Source organism: Triturus cristatus, chromosome 12 (genome assembly GCF_964204655.1).
Source record: "Triturus cristatus chromosome 12, aTriCri1.1, whole genome shotgun sequence".
Lineage (NCBI taxonomy): Eukaryota > Metazoa > Chordata > Amphibia > Caudata > Salamandridae > Triturus > Triturus cristatus.
In genome coordinates this window covers 783,400,861-783,418,089 of record NC_140595.1, presented here as the reverse complement: position 1 = coordinate 783,418,089, position 17,229 = coordinate 783,400,861, and the positions used below count along the sequence as shown (strand labels likewise).

Here is a 17,229-nt window from a genome sequence, read left to right as displayed (position 1 = left end):
ATGTTGGGAGTGGAGGACAATCACTAATAAAAGTCACACACCTGTTGAGCGAGTGTAGGACAATAACTGACAAAAGTCACCCACCTGTGGAGGGAGTGGAGGACAATCAGTGACAAAAGTCACACACCTGTGCAGGGTAGTGGATGGAGATCCCTGACAAAAGTCACACACGTGGGCAGGGAGTGGGAGACAATCACTGACAAAAGTCACACACCTGGGTAGGGGGTGGAGGATAATCACTGACAAAAGTCCCACACCTGTGAAGGAAGTGCAGGACAATCACTGACAAAGGTCACACACCTGTGGCGGGAGCGGAGGACAATCACTAACAAAAGTCACACCCCTGTGCAGGGAGTGCAGGACAATCACTAAAAAAGTCACACACCTGTGCAGGGGGTGGAGGGCAATCACTGACAAAAGTCACACACCTGTGCAGGGAGTGCAGGACAATCACTGACAAAAGTCACACACCTGGGCAGGGAGTGTAGGACAATTACTAACAAAAGTCACACAACTGGGCATGGAGTGTAGGACAATCACTAACAAAAGTCACACACCTGTGGAGGACAATCACTGACAAACGTCACACATCTGGGTAGGGGGTGGAGGACAATCACTAACAAAAGTCACACACATGTGGAGGGAATGTAAGCCAGCCACTAACACAAGTCACACACCTGTGCAGGAAGTGGAGGATATTCACTAACAAAAGTCACACCCCTGTGGAGGGAGTTTAAGCCAGCCACTAACAAGAGCCACACACCTGGGCAGGGAGTGTAGGACAATCACTAACAAAAGTCACACATCTGGGTAGGGAGTGGAGGACAATCACTGACAAAATGTACACACCTGGGCAAGAAGTGGAGGACAATCACTGACAAAAGTCACGCACCTGTTGAGGGAGTGGAGTACATTCACTAACAAAAGTCACACACCTGTGGAGGGAGTGAAAGCCAGTCAGCAGCAAAAGTCACACACCTGGGCAGGGAGTGGAGGACAATCACTGACAAAAGTCACACACCTGTGGAGGGAGTGAAAGCCAGTCAGTAACAAAAGTCATACACCTGGGCAGGGAATGGAGGACAATCACTGACAAAATGTCACACACCTGTGGAGGGAGTGAAAGCCAGTTAGCAACAAAAGTCAGACACCTGTGGAGGGAGTGGAGGATAATCGCTGACAAAATTCACTTACCTGGGCAGGGAATGGAAGCCAGCCACTAACAGGAGCCACACACCTGTTAAGGGGGTCTAGGCCAATCACTAACCAAAGTCTCACACCTGGGCAGATAGCGGAAGCTAGTCACTAACAAGAGACACACACGTGGGCAGGGAGGGTGTGGAGGACAATCACTGACAAAAGCCACACACCTGTGGAGGGAGTCTAGGTCAATTACTAACAGGAACCACACACCTGGCAGGGAATCTAGGCCAGTCACTAACAGGAGCTTCACACCTGTGGAGGGAGTGTAGGACAATAACTAACAAAAGTCACAAACCTGGGCAGAGAGTGGAAGTCAACCACTAACAAGACACACAGACCTGGGCAGAGAGTGTAGGCTGATCAGTATAATGAGTCACACCTATGTAGGGCAACCACTAACAAAAGCCACACACGTAGGTAGGAAGTGGAAGCCAATCACAAACAGGAGCCACAGACATAGGCAGGGAGTATAGGTCAATCACTAACAGGAGCTATATACCTGGGTAGAGAGTGGAGGCCAATCACTAAGAAGAGCTGCACACTTGAGCACAGAGTGCACTCCATTCACTAACAAGAGCCACAGACCTGAGCAGGGAGTGTAAGCTGATCACTACATTGAGTCACACCTGGGCAGGGAGTGGAAGGCAACCACTAACAAAAGCCACACATGGACAGGTAGTGGAAGACACTCACTAATAAGACCTGCACACCTGAGCAGGGAGTGTAAGTCGATCACTACCAGGAACCACAAACTTTGGCTGGGAGTGTAGGCAAATCACTAACAAGAGCTGCACACCTCAGTAAGCCAATCACTAACAGAAACCACAAACCTTGGATGGTAGTGTGGACCAATCACTAACATGAGCCATACACTTGGGCAGGAAGAGGAATCCAATCACTAACAAGAGCCACATCCTGGGTCAGGAGTGTCGGCCAATTACTAACAGAAGCCACACACCAGAGTAGGAAGTGGAAGACAGTCACTAACTGGAGCTACACAGCTGGACGCAAAGCGTAATCCAATCACTAAGAGCCAGACACCTTGGCATGAAGTGTAAGTCAGTCAATAACAGAAGCCACACAGCTGGGCAAGAAGTGTAAGCCAATCACTAGCAGGACCCACTCACCAGAGCAGGAAGAAGAAGTCAATCACTAACAGAAGCCACACACCTGGGCAGGAAGTAGAGGTCAATCACTAACAGAAGCTACACACCTGTGCAGGAAACTGAAGCCAATTACTAACAAAATCCACATGCCCAGACAAGAAGAGGAACTCAGTCACTACCAGGAGCCACACATAAGGACACAAAGTGAAATCACCAATCGGTGAGGAGGGTATGTAACATTATCAGTGAAACACAATGGGCTTGATTACAAGAATGCCAGAAAAAGGTGAGGCACTCATCACCCCCAGTAGATAGCGATACCATGGTCCCCAGGTACAATAAATACTTCCTGGTACAAATGTTTCACTCGCAACTGAGGAATCACACACAAAATATGTTTTTCACACTAAATTGTGCATGACTCATAATATTTTTGGTGTTTTCCCCCTGTAAATTTCAGGAGAAAGCTGCAGAGGTGTGGTGTTTATCATAAATATTTATGTATTTATTTATTAATTTTATTGTGCCTGCTTTTAAACATAAAGCCGTACAACATGCAAAAAATTAAATTCACGTTCTAATACATAATACGGTAAAAATTAATACAAAGGATAAGGTGGCACCATTCACAAGAACATGTTCGAAAGGCGAAAATGTTGTTATTTGTGTCAAGTTACATGAGACGCACATTCGCGCCTTTAGGCAGCACTGATGGAGCCGCCATGGTCAGTGAGCCGTTGCTCTTAGATGATCAAAAGAAACTCACAAAGGCAGTGTACACAGCCTAGGTGCCGCCTCTGGTGGCTTGATGGACTAATGCTTCCATCGTAGGGGCCTGTGTTTGACCTCATGGTCACAGGTTCAAATCTTGGCAGGTGCAAAAACAACAGTTGATGGACAGAATGCAGAACAATGTCATACATTCACCGCAGTACAGAGATCTGGGCCTAAATCCATCGTTTTTTTTCTCACCATGCCATTCCAGTTTGAACCCAGCCATATGCAAATCAGTCTTGACCCTGTGCCTCATGGGAACAGTCCAGCCCGAACTGCCAGGCCAGGACCTCCCTGAACTGGAAACAAGCATCCTAGGACCGGTTTCGGGGTTTCACCCCTCTTCAGCCAGGATAGCTTGATTCCAGTGGCGTGGAGAGCACGGGACCCAAGTCTGGGCATACCCGTCCCACTCTGGGTGACAAATGCAAAAACAACAGTTGATGGACAGAATGCAGAACAATGTCATACATTCACCCCAGCACAGAGATCTGGGCCTAAATCCATCGTTTTTTTGCTCACCATGCCATTCCAGTTTGGACCCAGCCATATGCAAATCAGTTTTGACCCTGTGCCCAATGGGAGCAGTCCAGCCCGAACTGCCAAGCCAGGTTCTCCCTGGACTGGAAACAAGCATCCCAGGACCGGTTTCGGGGTTTCACCCCTCTTCAGCCAGGATAGGTTGATTCCAGTGGCATGGAGAGCACAGGACTCACGTCTGAGCATACCCATCCCACTCGGGGTTACAAATGCAAAAAGAACTATTGACGGACAGAATGCAGAACAATGTCATACAATCACCCCAGTACAGAGATCTGGGCCTAAATTCATAATTTCTTTGCTCACCATGCCATTCCAGTTTGGACCCAGCCATATGCAAATCAGTCTTGACCCTGTGCCCAATGGGAACAGTCCAGCCCGAACTGCCAGGCCAGGTCCTCCCTGGACTGGAAACAAGCATCCTAGGACCGGTTTCGGGGTTTCACCCCTCTTCAGCCAGGATAGCTTGATTCCAGTGGCGTGGAGAGCACGGGACCCAAGTCTGGGCATACCTGTCCCACTCGGGGTGACAAATGCAAAAACAACAGTTGATGGACAGAATGCAGAACAATGTCATACATTCACCCCAGCACAGAGATCTGGACCTAAATCCATCGTTTTTTTGCTCACCATGCCATTCCAGTTTGGACCCAGCCATATGCAAATCAGTCTTGACCCTGTGCCTAATGGGAACAGTCCAGCCCGAACTGCCAGGCCAGGTCCTCCCTGGACTGGAAACAAGCATCCTAGGACCGGTTTCGGGGTTTCACCCCTCTTCAGCCAGGATAGCTTGGTTCCAGTGGCATGGAGAGCACGGGACTCACGTCTGAGCATACCTGTCCCACTCGGGGTGACAAATGCAAAAAGAACTATTGACGGACAGAATGCAGAACAATGTCATATATTCACCCCAGTACAGAGATCTGGGCCTAAATCCATCGTTTTTTTGCTCACCATGCCATTCCAGTTTGAACCCAGCCATATGCAAATCAGTCTTGACCCTGTGCCTCAGCCACTCAGCCTTTCATGCTTCTGAGGTCAATAAAATGAGTAGCATTGAGTTAGGTACAAATGAACATCTGTTATTCAGCGCCATAATACCTTTCTGAGTGAATGTGCACTTTACAGATACACATGGTATGTTATACAATGACAGGGTGATGACTATGCACTATGTCAATACAGAACTTTCTCATAAGTGCATAAACATTGAATACATACATGAAAGTAAAAACACTAGGGTTAAGTCAAAATAGTTAAAAATAAATAGATGCCATAAACAACCAAAGTGCATAAGACAATCTATGATTGAAGCAATACAGTACGGTAACGCCAGTGAGCCTAGGTAAAGTACATTATGCGGGATATTCCAGGTTAATTGAGGTGCATTTTCAACTTTAAAAATAGCTCAGTTTAAAGTAATTTGGCAACAGCAAGCTAATAACGATTAGGCACACCTAGAGCTCTGGTGTTAATAATGCTGTTGAGTACAAAGCCTCTTCACTTTCCATGCTGCATAAATGTAAGAAGCCACTGGGTTAAAAATAGAGTAAACATCAGTTATTTTGCATAAGTACATGGCAGCATTGCAATGTCTGATACCATACTTTTTAAAAAGAGGAAGAAGAAATCTTCTCCCTGCTGGCAAAGGAAAGGAGCATAGCAGCATAAAATGCATAAGACTCACTCTATGCAGTCTATTACTAATAGAAACATAATAAAGAAAATGAAAAAGTTACTTTTTCCGGGTCTGTTTTTTCAAGATCACTTAGGTGAATTACTTTATGAGTGATGTGTCATGATACAACAAATTTATGTTTAAACTTTTTGCTGTACTTGTTTATATATCTCAGGTAAACCAGTGCCAAGATGGACATCGGCTGTCTCGAAACTGTGGTGGCCAACTCGGCCTATGTGGCGGCCCGAGGGAGCGTGGATGCCAACGCTGCGCAGACCATGCGCGACAAAAAGATGCGGGCCAAGCTGAAACTGCCCAACATCTCCCAGTGCGAGCACCTCAAGGACCAGATCGAGGTGGGCTTCCAAAGCCTGTGCATCAAGCAGCCCATCAGCAAGCGCCTCTTCCAGCAGTTCCTGGAGGACACCGAGGAATTCAGGCCAGTCGTCAATCTCTGGAAGGACATTGAGGACTACAATATGGCCGAGGAGAATCTTCGTGTCCAGAAATCCCAGAGGATCATCAACACCTACATGGAATCGGCCTCCAAGAACTTCTGCTCTTTCTTGGAGGAGAAAGCGATCATGCGAGTGAAGGAGGATGCCAAAAATGGCCACCATGATCTCTTCAAAGAGTCAGAGCAGCTGTTGCTAGCCCACTTGGAGAGCCAAGCCCTAGCGAAGTACAAGGAGAGCCTCTTCTTCCTCCGGTTCTTGCAGTTTAAGTGGCTGGAGGCGCAGACTGTCACAGAAGAATGGTTTATGGACTTCCGGGTACTGGGGAAGGGGGGATTTGGGGAGGTCTTTGCCACCCAGATGAAGGCCACAGGCAAAATGTACGCCAACAAGAGGCTGAACAAGAAGCGGCTGAAGAAACGCAATGGCTATGAGGTGAGATGCAGTAAAATTGCTACCTGTGTCCAGATGTTCAAGAATTCTTAAACCAGGATTAAGAAATTCCCTACTGCTAATCCAGACAAAATCTGGAGCTAGAGAGGTTGACCACTTCTAGCTTGGATGTTCTGTAGATCCCTCTCATAAAAGGAGGGCAAATCAAAGGTCTCGGTGTGGGCTGGAGCGGCATGTATGGTAGTTCACAGACCACACCTTAGCCCAGCTAACCATTTGTATATCAGTTCCTATTTAGGAGAGGCAAGAGAAGCTTTAGGGGAGCTCACAGCTCCTGACATGGTCCAGCTCAATTTAGCAAAGAGGGCTATGTTTACACACCCAGACTTGGATGAACAGTGTGGTAGTTGCTAGGCATTGTCTTAGTGCTATTCAATGGCAGGGCAGATCCAGGCACTAGCTGGATCTGAATTGATAGTTGGGAAATTGGAAATTCCAGTCCACCAGTTGCAAATGGCTCCCAATGGCTACACCAGTGGCATATGTGTTGGTTTTACATTGGACTAGTTACACCCAGCAGGAAAACAAGCGTTTACTAGATAATAGATTACCATCTGATTTCTATTTGTGCAAGTCACTTTCTCCAAAGCAGGTCATTATCTGTCCGAAGTCCATGTTGCCAAAAGGTTCAAGTAGCTCCTTAAGACCCTCACGGATGAGTAACGTGCTTACAATTCCCTGATTGATTGATTGATTGAAGTAAAAACCATTTGTAAATGATCACCTGGAACTTCCAGCAGGGAGTTTGTAGTGAGGTATAGTTTAGCGGCAGACAGTTCACAGGTCCACATCCTCGTTGTGCAACTATCCCATGATGCATCTGTGAAAGAATTATTATTCTAAATGTTGTTTCGAAAGCTCAACTGAACTTTAGGAAATGGCTTTCCGTAGACACCGGCCTGTTGAAGAATGTCCCTGTAGGTCAGTCCTCAGAACTGTACTGTCCCTAAGGAAGATGGGAAAAAACGAATATGCGGTCTGACAATTCTTTGTGCTCATCCCTCCCCTTAGGGACCACCACATAATTTTCTTACTGGGGCATATGACTATTTCATATATTTCACTTCAGAACAGGGGTGTAGCTTCAGTGGGGGTATCTGGGGTGTTACATCCACCTAAAAAATTATTCTCTTGTAAATAGTTGGGTACAAGTGGTTTCCGTCAGGTATGGTAAGGTGTCTGTCGTATTCCGCCTGGAAGTTTTACCTGCACACAGAGAAAAACACCCACACACACTCTCTGGTCTCTGTTTTGAAGGTCTTAAAAAATGTTGGTTAGTTTCTAAAATTTTGGGCCATATGTAGGAAGCCTAATACCGGTCGGTAACAGCCAATTTTCGGTAAATATCCCGTTACCGACCGGTATTTAGGCTTTTGGTATGTAGGGGGCATATTTCAGGATTCGGTAATTTACCGAATCGCTAAAATTACCGAATCGGTAATTTTACCGATTCGGTAAATACCGAATCCTGAAATGATATGTAGGGGGAGTATGTCGTTGGTGTGGGGATTCGTTATTTACCACCAACTAAAAGTTGATGGTAAATGACGAATACCTGTAAAAAAGCATTTTTTTCCCATTTGAAGTGTGCAATGTGGCAGACATACATGCCCTTAGGGCATGTATGTGCGCCACATGTGCACACATGGACGAATCAGGGGTGCAACAGTGTGTCAATGTGACACCCTGCCACCCATGATGATGCCTCCCCCATTACCGATTCGGTATTTACCGAATCGGTAATGGCAACTGGCTTCCCATTCATTCCTATGGGCCTCAAGGCCCATAGGAATGAATGGGAAGCCGGTTGCCATTACCGAATCGGTAAATACCGATTCTAAAATACCGACATATACCGAATCGGTAAATATTTACCTACATTACATTTACCGATTCATAAATACCGAATCGGTAAAATTCGGAATTTAAGAATCGGTAAATGTAATTTACCTACATATGGCCCTTTGTGTTTTAAGTCCTCCTAACCCACTGCCCCTGAAGCCCCGCTCAGGCTCTGCTTCTAATATAATGTAATTTCACAAGATACGCCAGCATGATTGTTGGGAAATGTGAAGTCCACACCCCCCAATCTTACTGACCAAGCTACACCCCTACTTTGGAATCACTAGAAAACGATAGCAATAGAGCGGGAAATTTGTGCAGTAAAATTAGCCATTTGGCATTGCTTTTCATAAAAAAAGACTGTTGGGATTGAAAGCACCCCAAACCCTCACTGGAGCAGTGCTTAAAAAGGAAAAATAGAAGTGCAGGTACCCTGTACAAGAGTACCTGCTTGTTTCTGAGAAGAGCTGGTACTCTCTAATTAAAAGTCTTATGTCTCCCTTGAGAAGTGCAGGTACTCTCCCTTTCAAAATAAAAAAGTGCCGGTATTCAGTATTGGCCAATTTGAAGCAACGCACTGGAGAGAGTTTGTCTCACTAGCTGAGCTCGTGCGGTGCAGTATGAGTCTGGGATGAAAACATTTGCCGTACTTTTTTTTACACTTCTGGTAAACCGGTGGGATTGGTCGGTTGGTCACATCGGGGTGCATGTCGCGCCAGTTCAAGTGTATTACAGACAAAATAATCTGAGGCCGAGCAAAGAGGCTTGTGGTTAAAAAAAAAACAGAGAGAAGCCACAGAGAGACAGGAGGACTCAGAAGGTGGTGGGAGTGGTGTCTGGCATAGTTCACATGGGTGTAAAAGAGGCCCCACTGCAAGAGAGCCCCCAACCCTTATTGATTGATTTATATATTTATGCATTTGTATGTAGTGTGGACATTACCCAGCGGTGTCAGAGCGCTTTACAATAGATCTTAGAATGTAACTTGAGAAATTCAGAGTAACAGAGTAGTAAGTGACAATACGTATAGCTAATACAGTTACTCATGGTGAGTTACATATTTACAGATTACATATTTAGGAGTTAAAGCAATTTAAGGTTACACAAATGCATGTTACATATTTACAGTTTACAGAGTTAAAGAGGAAAGGTCGATATAGCTCTCGAGAGTGTACTGTAACAGTCATGGTCATGCCATTAAAAGTGAGGGCGTATGCCTGGTGGGGAGCTTGGCGAGGAGTACCCACTCAGCACCCCTCCCCCCAACTCATCATTGGCCCCTAATTCTAGACAAGACCAATGAATACCTGTGAACTATGGGAGCCTCCAGGGTCCCTCATCACATTCTGCAGGGGGTGGGGCCTTCATTCTCCATTACTCCACTGATAGGTCAACATGGTTGATTGACTTAAGCTCGAAGAGCTGCCTAACACCAGCAGTAAGCAGGCTTTAAAGTGGGCATGGGCCTGTAGCTGCAAACCCACAAGGCAGACCTGCTCCACATCACATTTCAGCATACATGCATCACATACAGGCATTAAAATCAAAGGCTCTCTCCTCAGTATGGGGCCTTAAACAATTTAAGCAGAAGTATGGAGGCCCTCTCTACAGCCAATTCTATCAGCTTTTAATGCAATGGTTCGCCCCCAATTCCAATATGGTGCAGAGGTTTTATTCTTGGCGGGCAAATCGGATTGGAACTTAGAGGAGGGCAAATGCGTGAAACAGTTCCTTGCCCTCCCTCCCTCAACCATGATACAGGCTGTGAGAGTGGAATGTCATCTTACAGCCTGGAATTTCCAGGGAATGCACTGAACTTCTGGCAGAGAATGAATGGAGAAGGGTCCCCCAAAATAGCAAACCTTTGTAAAAAAGAAATACAGGACAGTGAACTTAACTGGGCATCCCAAGCTAGAAATAAGTTAGCCAAATTATGCGTTAAACGTTCCTTAGAACCAGATGAATGGAAATCAGGGCATCAGATTCCCAAGCAGGTGTTACGTGCTATTATTAACACTAAGGCCCAAGAAGAAGATTTACGTTACTTGGGGAGCAAATCGTCCTCCCCGTCTTTGAGAAACGGGTGGACTAAAGATCATATATTCCCCTATATAGAGGCATGCCTAACCCAAAGTTTAGAAATATAATATTGAAATTTAGAGTTGGCATGAATCCATGCAACACTGATTGGAAGATAAAATCCGCAATGACAAACGAACAGGGTCTGTGCACATGTGGACTGCAAGTAAAATGCAGTGGCCCACATATTTTGATGGATTGCTTGTGGTTCCTAGAAGAATGGAAAGAGTTTTAAAAACCTCTTCTTATTGCCTATAAAACTATTAGTAGGGATCAAGCACTTAGCCTATTTATAAATATGAGATTTTTAAATGTGACATGTGTAATGGGAAGATTTCTAACTGCAATACAGGAGTCGCTGAAGGAATTGGTAATATAATTTGAAATGGGTGTGGGATACAAACATGACTTTACCCATGACCTGAGAATATATTTCAGATTCTTGGAAGCCCGTATGAACGTATAAATGTATATTTAATGTATAACTGACCCTTTTCCTACTTTGGTGATGAATTTAGAGTTCCTTATAGTTTGGCAGTCCCCATTGTACATTTTACTAGGATTTTAATTGTGTTTTATATAGCTTTTTATGGTCACAATGTTTGTATAATTCGCATTTTAATTTTATGTAGTGTGGCATTTTTTACGGCTATATTTGCCAAATAAAACAAATATATATAACAACATAAAATAACATCACACTTCTGCAGGGGCCTCATGTTTTTGAAGGGAAACAACCTTTACATAGCAGTCATTACATCGTAACATCCTTTACATCGCATGTCATTATAACGCAGCCATTACATCGCATGTCACTACAACACATGTCATAACAACGCATGGCACTACGGCGCAGGCATTACATCGCAAGTCATTACAACACATAGTATCCTTACACTATCCAACACTTACCCTACTGTTGCACTCACTGGAGTTAGAATAGTAATTATTACCCCTATACTATCCAACACTTACCTTAAATGCGATGTAATGTAATGGTATGCATTGTAATGGTATGCGTTGTAAAGGTATAATGCAATGTAATGGAATGCGTTGTAAAGGAAGTTTCTGAAAAATGCAATGTAATGGCCTGCGATGTAAAAGAATGCGTTGTAAAGGATGTTGCGATGTAAAAACTGCGTAGTAAAGGTATGCATTGTAAATGTATGCGTTGTAACGTCATACATTCGTTTTTGAATGCTTTTACTTAAACAAACAGTTCATTCTGTTGGTCATGGGATTGGTTGTCTCCATTTGAACTAATTATCACACCTGAACGTATGAATTGTAATGGATAACCAGGGACAGGATTCTTGTGCCATGGCTACATGCTGTGATCTCGCACCCCTCGAGATTAAGATTGCCAATTTTCTGCACCTTCTTTCTTCCCTCTCAACCTTCCCGCACAGTGGTGGTTAAGAGGTGTACTTTCACTGAGTCTGCACTACTTACAAGCGATGACAATAAATTCCACTTAATTCCGTGTATTGGGCTGCGGCATGAAATCCTGGTACTATCACCTGGATTTATTAAGGGGGCCACTGCACCACCAGCCTTTTTAATGGTCGATAAATCAATGCAATACTTTTCACAGGACTGGACATTCATGTGCACAAGGGCATGGTCAGAGTTCATGTGGTTTATGCTATGCTGGGAAGTACTCATTTTTGGGAAAGGCAAGGACACTCTCTGTAACAATGAATTGTGGCCCCCTGAGCTCGGCCCAAACCCACCGAACACACCTTCATCCTTGGCATCATCCTCGACAGCCAGCTCTCCATGAAGAAGGTGGTCAGCACAGCATCCTCTGCTTGCTTCCTCACTCTCCGAATGCTTAGGGAGGCCTTCAGCTGGCTCCCAACCAACACCAGGCGAACAGTCACGCAAGCTCTCATCACTAGCAGATCTCATCACCAGCAGACTCGACTACGGCAACTTCCTTTACTTAGGAATCACCGCCCTACTCATGAGAACTCCAGACTATCCAGAACACAGCAGCCAGACTCATCTTCGACCTCCCCAGACAGAAGCACTCCACCCCTCACCTCAGGAAATTGCACTGGATACCAGTCGCAGGCTACCAGTCGCAGGCTACCAGTCGCAAAGAGATGCCAATTCAACCTGCTCACCCACGCATACAAGGCACTACACATTGAAGGACTAGACTACCTCAACAAATGAGGGAATTTACTCCACCCTACCAGAAAACTCTGCCCTGGATCCCTCTCCCAAGTAGCCACCCCATCATCCCCCGGATCCACAGTGGAGGACGCTCCTTCTGCCACCTGGCAGCTAAGGCCTGGAACAACCTCCCCTTGCACCTCAGAGCCTCATCATCCCTCCAGCAGTTCAGGAAGGACCTCAAGACCTGGATGTTCAACCAATAGGAGAACTGGCAGCATGATTCCCACAGCACCCAGGGTGAAGCAGCTGCGCTCTACAAATCCTGATTGATTGCTTGATTGAAGGGAAGGAGTTAGTATGGGGTGTTCATGTGAATCATTGGGGGTGGAGTTGGTAGGCTCTGATTGGAGAGGATGCTTTTGCTGAGGCTAAGAGTTGGAATGATGGGTGGGAGGAAGTCTAGAATTACTTCAAGGTTGTCAAAGAATGGTGCAGTGGCACCTAGGAGGTGCAAGGACACTTATGGAACTTTGAATGGGTCAGTGATGGCCAATGGGGAGGTCATCCTTACTGTGAGGGATATCTAGAGAAGAAGGGCAGCTCCACTCCCTGGCAGGTGGAGGTGTGTGGGTGAGTGTGGTCTGTTCTGTGGGAAGGGCTGAAGATGACATATTGTCTATGGGGTCACAGTTGTTGGTAATAAAAATAGCCTTATTTCCTGTATGCAGGATTTTGCTTGGGCAGAACATGGCTGGAAAGGTGACAGGCGGGATGTAGTTCTTGTTGTGTGACTGCTGAGCGTTCAATCACTGGACACCTATGAAAGTCGGGAAATGGATCGTTAGGGCATCCAGTCGGAATCCAGCTGGATTCTGGATCCAGCAACTATTATTGAGCCTGATCTGGGGTCCAGGTGGGTCTCACCACTGGTACACATTAGCTGCCCCAGCTTAGTGGTGCCTGCAGGGGGTGATGCAAAGCTTTGTCTTAACAGATCATCATCTCCCTTTGTCCAAGGTGTGTCCTGTCTAGGGGCATTTGGGGCTCAGGCTGAGCATAGTTGGAACCTAATACCTGCAGAGTGAGGGGAGCTAGGACAAAGTCACGCGTCACTTCACAAGTTTCCAAGAGGTATAGTAAGATCTGAAAGTTGTGTGTTAGACTTTAAAGCCATGCATGTAGAGAGTGTCAGGTTTATCTGTCTATGTGTAAGTACACTCACAATAACCATTCATACAACACACAACACAAGCATATTTTTTTGCATGTGGTAAATGCTGAGTACTAGCACATTACATGGAGTTGTTTAAAAAGGCCACATTATAGCTATATATGTAACTTTTTTTCAGCAGGTAACAGGGATCTCTACAGTGAATGAATGAATGAAAACATTTATAGAGCACAACTATCACTCCGGGGAGCATAATGGCGCTAAAAAAATAATCATTAAACCACTGAGCTACCATACATAAAACACACATCTGTGACCTATATGTTAAACCTCGTTTTTTATGATGCTTCAAACCTGTGATCAGAAACGACACTCATCTCTTCAGCAAGTGCATTAACCACCTCAGTTAACCTACCTCTATTGGACCCTGAAACTTCCTGGAAACACATACATCTGTGCAGCTGATATGTTAGCCCCAGGGTCGTAGGGTATTGGTGCTTCAACAGGTGCAGTGGCAAAGGGGCTCAGAGGCCTGTGGAGCCCACAAAACACTGATCTTGCTGAATTTTGCTACAAACAGCATCCAGGACGGCATTTCCTTGCTTGGACTAAGGCCGTTCACCCTTGCTATACACTACACAGTTCTCAGTGGGTGAGTCCTGCCTATGTTCAGCACCTACCTGAGCCCCTACCGGGTGCCTTTCTTCTGTTCTCCATTATCTCCTGCCCCTTTCCACATAAAATCCAGAATTGGCAAAAAAATAACAAGAACAAAAGCTTGAATGATAGGTTAGGAGGTGGTGCTGGCTGGCTGGTGGAAAGGTGGAGCACTAGTTAAACCAACACAATGGGGAGTCCAGGAGGACTAAGAGAAAGAGACTCCAGACCAGGACAACAAGCAGATCCAGGAGGATCCAATCCAGGAAGACCAATAACACTGGGTTAAAGAGGACAAGGACCAGGGGACAAGGTCCACCTGCAGAACCAGATCCTGCAGTACCAGAGGGATTAGGACAAAGATATTCAAGTGGACCATTGCCAGAAGGAACTGGCCTAGCTGGGCTAGGACCGTGTGACCAACAAAAGAAGTGCTGACATCAGCAGGATTGCTAAAAGGACCAGGATGAACAAAAGGAAGAGAAATAGGACCACACCTAGGACGGCCCAAGAACCAAGGCAGCAGCTGGAGGAGGAGTAAGACTAGGAGAAGTAGGACCAAGAGAACCATGAGAGTAAGAACCAGGGGTTTAACAACCACCTGCACCAAGAGCAGGAGAACCTGGGCAAGGGGGACCAGGAGAAGGACGACGAGGTGTAGGAGGGCCAAAAGAAAGAAGAGGAAGTTAAACAGGAGGATTAGGAGCAGGAGAATCAGGACCCAGGCCTGGAAGATCAGCACAGGTAGGACCTGCAAGATAATGGTCAGAAGACCAGGGGCCTTGGCTTCACCTCCTGGTGCAGGGCGGGCTGTGCTTTATGACAGGCACGTAGGGAGGGAGGGATGGTCTTGGCTGCAGCTCTAGGCTCTTACAGTGCCCCTGCTATTACTAGTGAGCGAGAGGTGCTGAGGTGGTGGTATTAGTATTGCTGGTGGTGGTATTGGTGGTATTGGTTATGTTGGTGATGGTGGGGGTATTGGTGGTGGTGGTATTTGTGGTGGTGGTGCTGGTATTGGTGTTATTGGTGGTGGTGGTATTGGTGGTGGTGGCATTCGTGGTGGTATTTGTATTGGTGGTGTTGGTATTGGTGTTGGTGGTGGTACTGGTATTGGTGGTAGTGGTACTGGTGGTGGTATTGGTATTGGGTGTATTGGTGGTGGTGGTGGTATTTGTGGTGGTATTGGTGGTGTATTGGTGGTGGTGGTATTGGAGGTGGTGGTGGTGGTATTGGTGGTGGTGGAGGTGGTTTGGGTATTGGTGGTGGTATCGGTGGTGGTATTGGTGGTGGTATTGGTATTGGTGGTGGTATTGGTGATGACTGTATTGGAGGTGGTGGTATTGGTGTTGGTGGTGGTATTGGTGGTGGTATTGGTGGTATCGGTGGTAGTGGTATTGGGATTGTTGGTGGTATTGGTATTGGTGGTAGTATTGGTGGTCATGGTATTGGGATTGGTGGTGGTGGTATTGGTGGTGGTGGGATTGGTGGTTGTGGTGGTATTGTTGGTAGTAGTATTGGTGGTGGAATTTGTGGTGGTGGTGGTGATAGTGGTGGTGGTATTGGTGGTGTTGGTATTGGTGATGGTATTGGTGGTATTTGTGGTTGTGGTATTAGTGGTGGTCATATTGGTGGTGGTGGTATCGATATTGGTGGTGGTATTTGTTGTGGTGATATTGGTGGTGGTGGTATTGGTGGTGGTGGTATTGGTGGTGGTGGTATTGGTGGTATTGGTGGTATTGGCAGTGGTAGTGGTATAGGTGGTGGTGGTATTAGTGGTGGTGTTGGTGGTATTGGTGGTGGTATTGGTGGTGGTGGTATTGGTGGTGTTGGTGGTATTGGTGGTGGTTGTATTGGTACTGGTGGTGGTATTGGTTGTGGTGGTATCGGTGGTGGTGGTATTGATATTGGTGGTGGTGGAATGGGTGGTGGTATTGGTTATGCTGATATTGGTGGTGGTGGGATTGGTGGTGTTGGTGGTATTGGTAGTGGTGGTGGTGGTGGTATTGGTAGTGGTTGTATTAGTATTGGTGGTGGTGATATTGGTGGTATTGGTGGTAGTGGTATTGGTGGTGGTATTGGTGTTGGTGGTATTGGTGGTGGTGTTAATGGTGGTGGTGGCATTGGTGGTGGTGCTATTGGTGGTGGTGGTATTAGTGGCTGCATTGACATTGGTATTGGTGGTGGTGGTATTGGTATTGTTGGTGGTATTGGTGGTGGTAGTACTGGTATTGGTGGTGGTATTAGTAATGGTGGTGGTGGTATTGGTAGTGGTATTGTTGGTATTGGTGGTGGTATTGGTGGTGGCTGTATTGGTAGTGGTGGTATTGGTATTGGTGGTATTGGTGGTGGTAGTGGTATTGGGATTGTTGGTGGTATTGGTATTGGTGGTGGTATTGGTTGTCATGGTATTGGGATTGGTGGTGGTGGTATTGGTGGAGTTGGTATTGGTGGTTGTGGTGATATTGGTGGTGGTATTGGTGGTAGTGATACTGGTGGTGGTGGAATTTGTGGTGGTGGTGGTATTGGTAGTGTTGGTATAGGTGATCGTATTGGTGGTATTTGTGGTGGTGGTATTGGAGGTGGTGGTATTGGTGGTGGTATTGGTACTTGTGGTGGTATTGGTGGTGGTGGTATCAGTGGTGGTGGTATTGGTGGTGGTGGAATGGGTGGTGGTATTGGTTGTGGTGATATTGGTGGTGGTGGTATTGGTGGTATTGGTGGTGGTATTGGTAGTGGTATAGGTGGTGGTATTGGTGGTGGTGGTAGTAGTGGTGGTGTTGGTGGTATTGGTGGTGGTGGTATTGGTGGTAGTGTTGGTGGTGGTGGTTGAATTAGTATTGGTGGTGGTGATATTGTTGGTATTGGTGGTAGTGGTATTGGTGGTGTTATTGGTTTTGGTGGTATTGGTGGTGGTGCTATTGGTGGTGGTGGCATTGGTGGTGGTGCTATTGGTGGTGGTGGTATTAGTGGCTGCATTGGCATTGGTATTGGTGGTGGTGGTATTGGCATTGTTGGTGGTATTGGTGGTGGTAGTACTGGTATTGGTGGGGTATTAGTAATGGTGGTGGTGGTATTGGTAGTGGTATTGTTGGTATTGGTGGCGGCTGTATTGGTAATGGTGGTATTGGTGTTGGTGGTATTGGTGGT

At 46.1% G+C, this 17,229-nt stretch overlaps 1 protein-coding gene across 1 annotated transcript in view; it reads left to right on the top strand.

Moving 5' to 3' along the window:
• LOC146782831 (rhodopsin kinase GRK1-like) overlaps nt 1–17,229 on the top strand; it is a 315,996-nt gene that overhangs the window by 27,588 nt on the left and 271,179 nt on the right. Inside the window, exon 2 of the mRNA XM_085640123.1 lies at nt 5,477–6,191. Coding sequence (XP_085496249.1) covers nt 5,493–6,191 — 699 coding nt within the window. The 5' untranslated portion in view covers nt 5,477–5,492. The remainder of the gene's footprint in view (nt 1–5,476; nt 6,192–17,229) is intronic.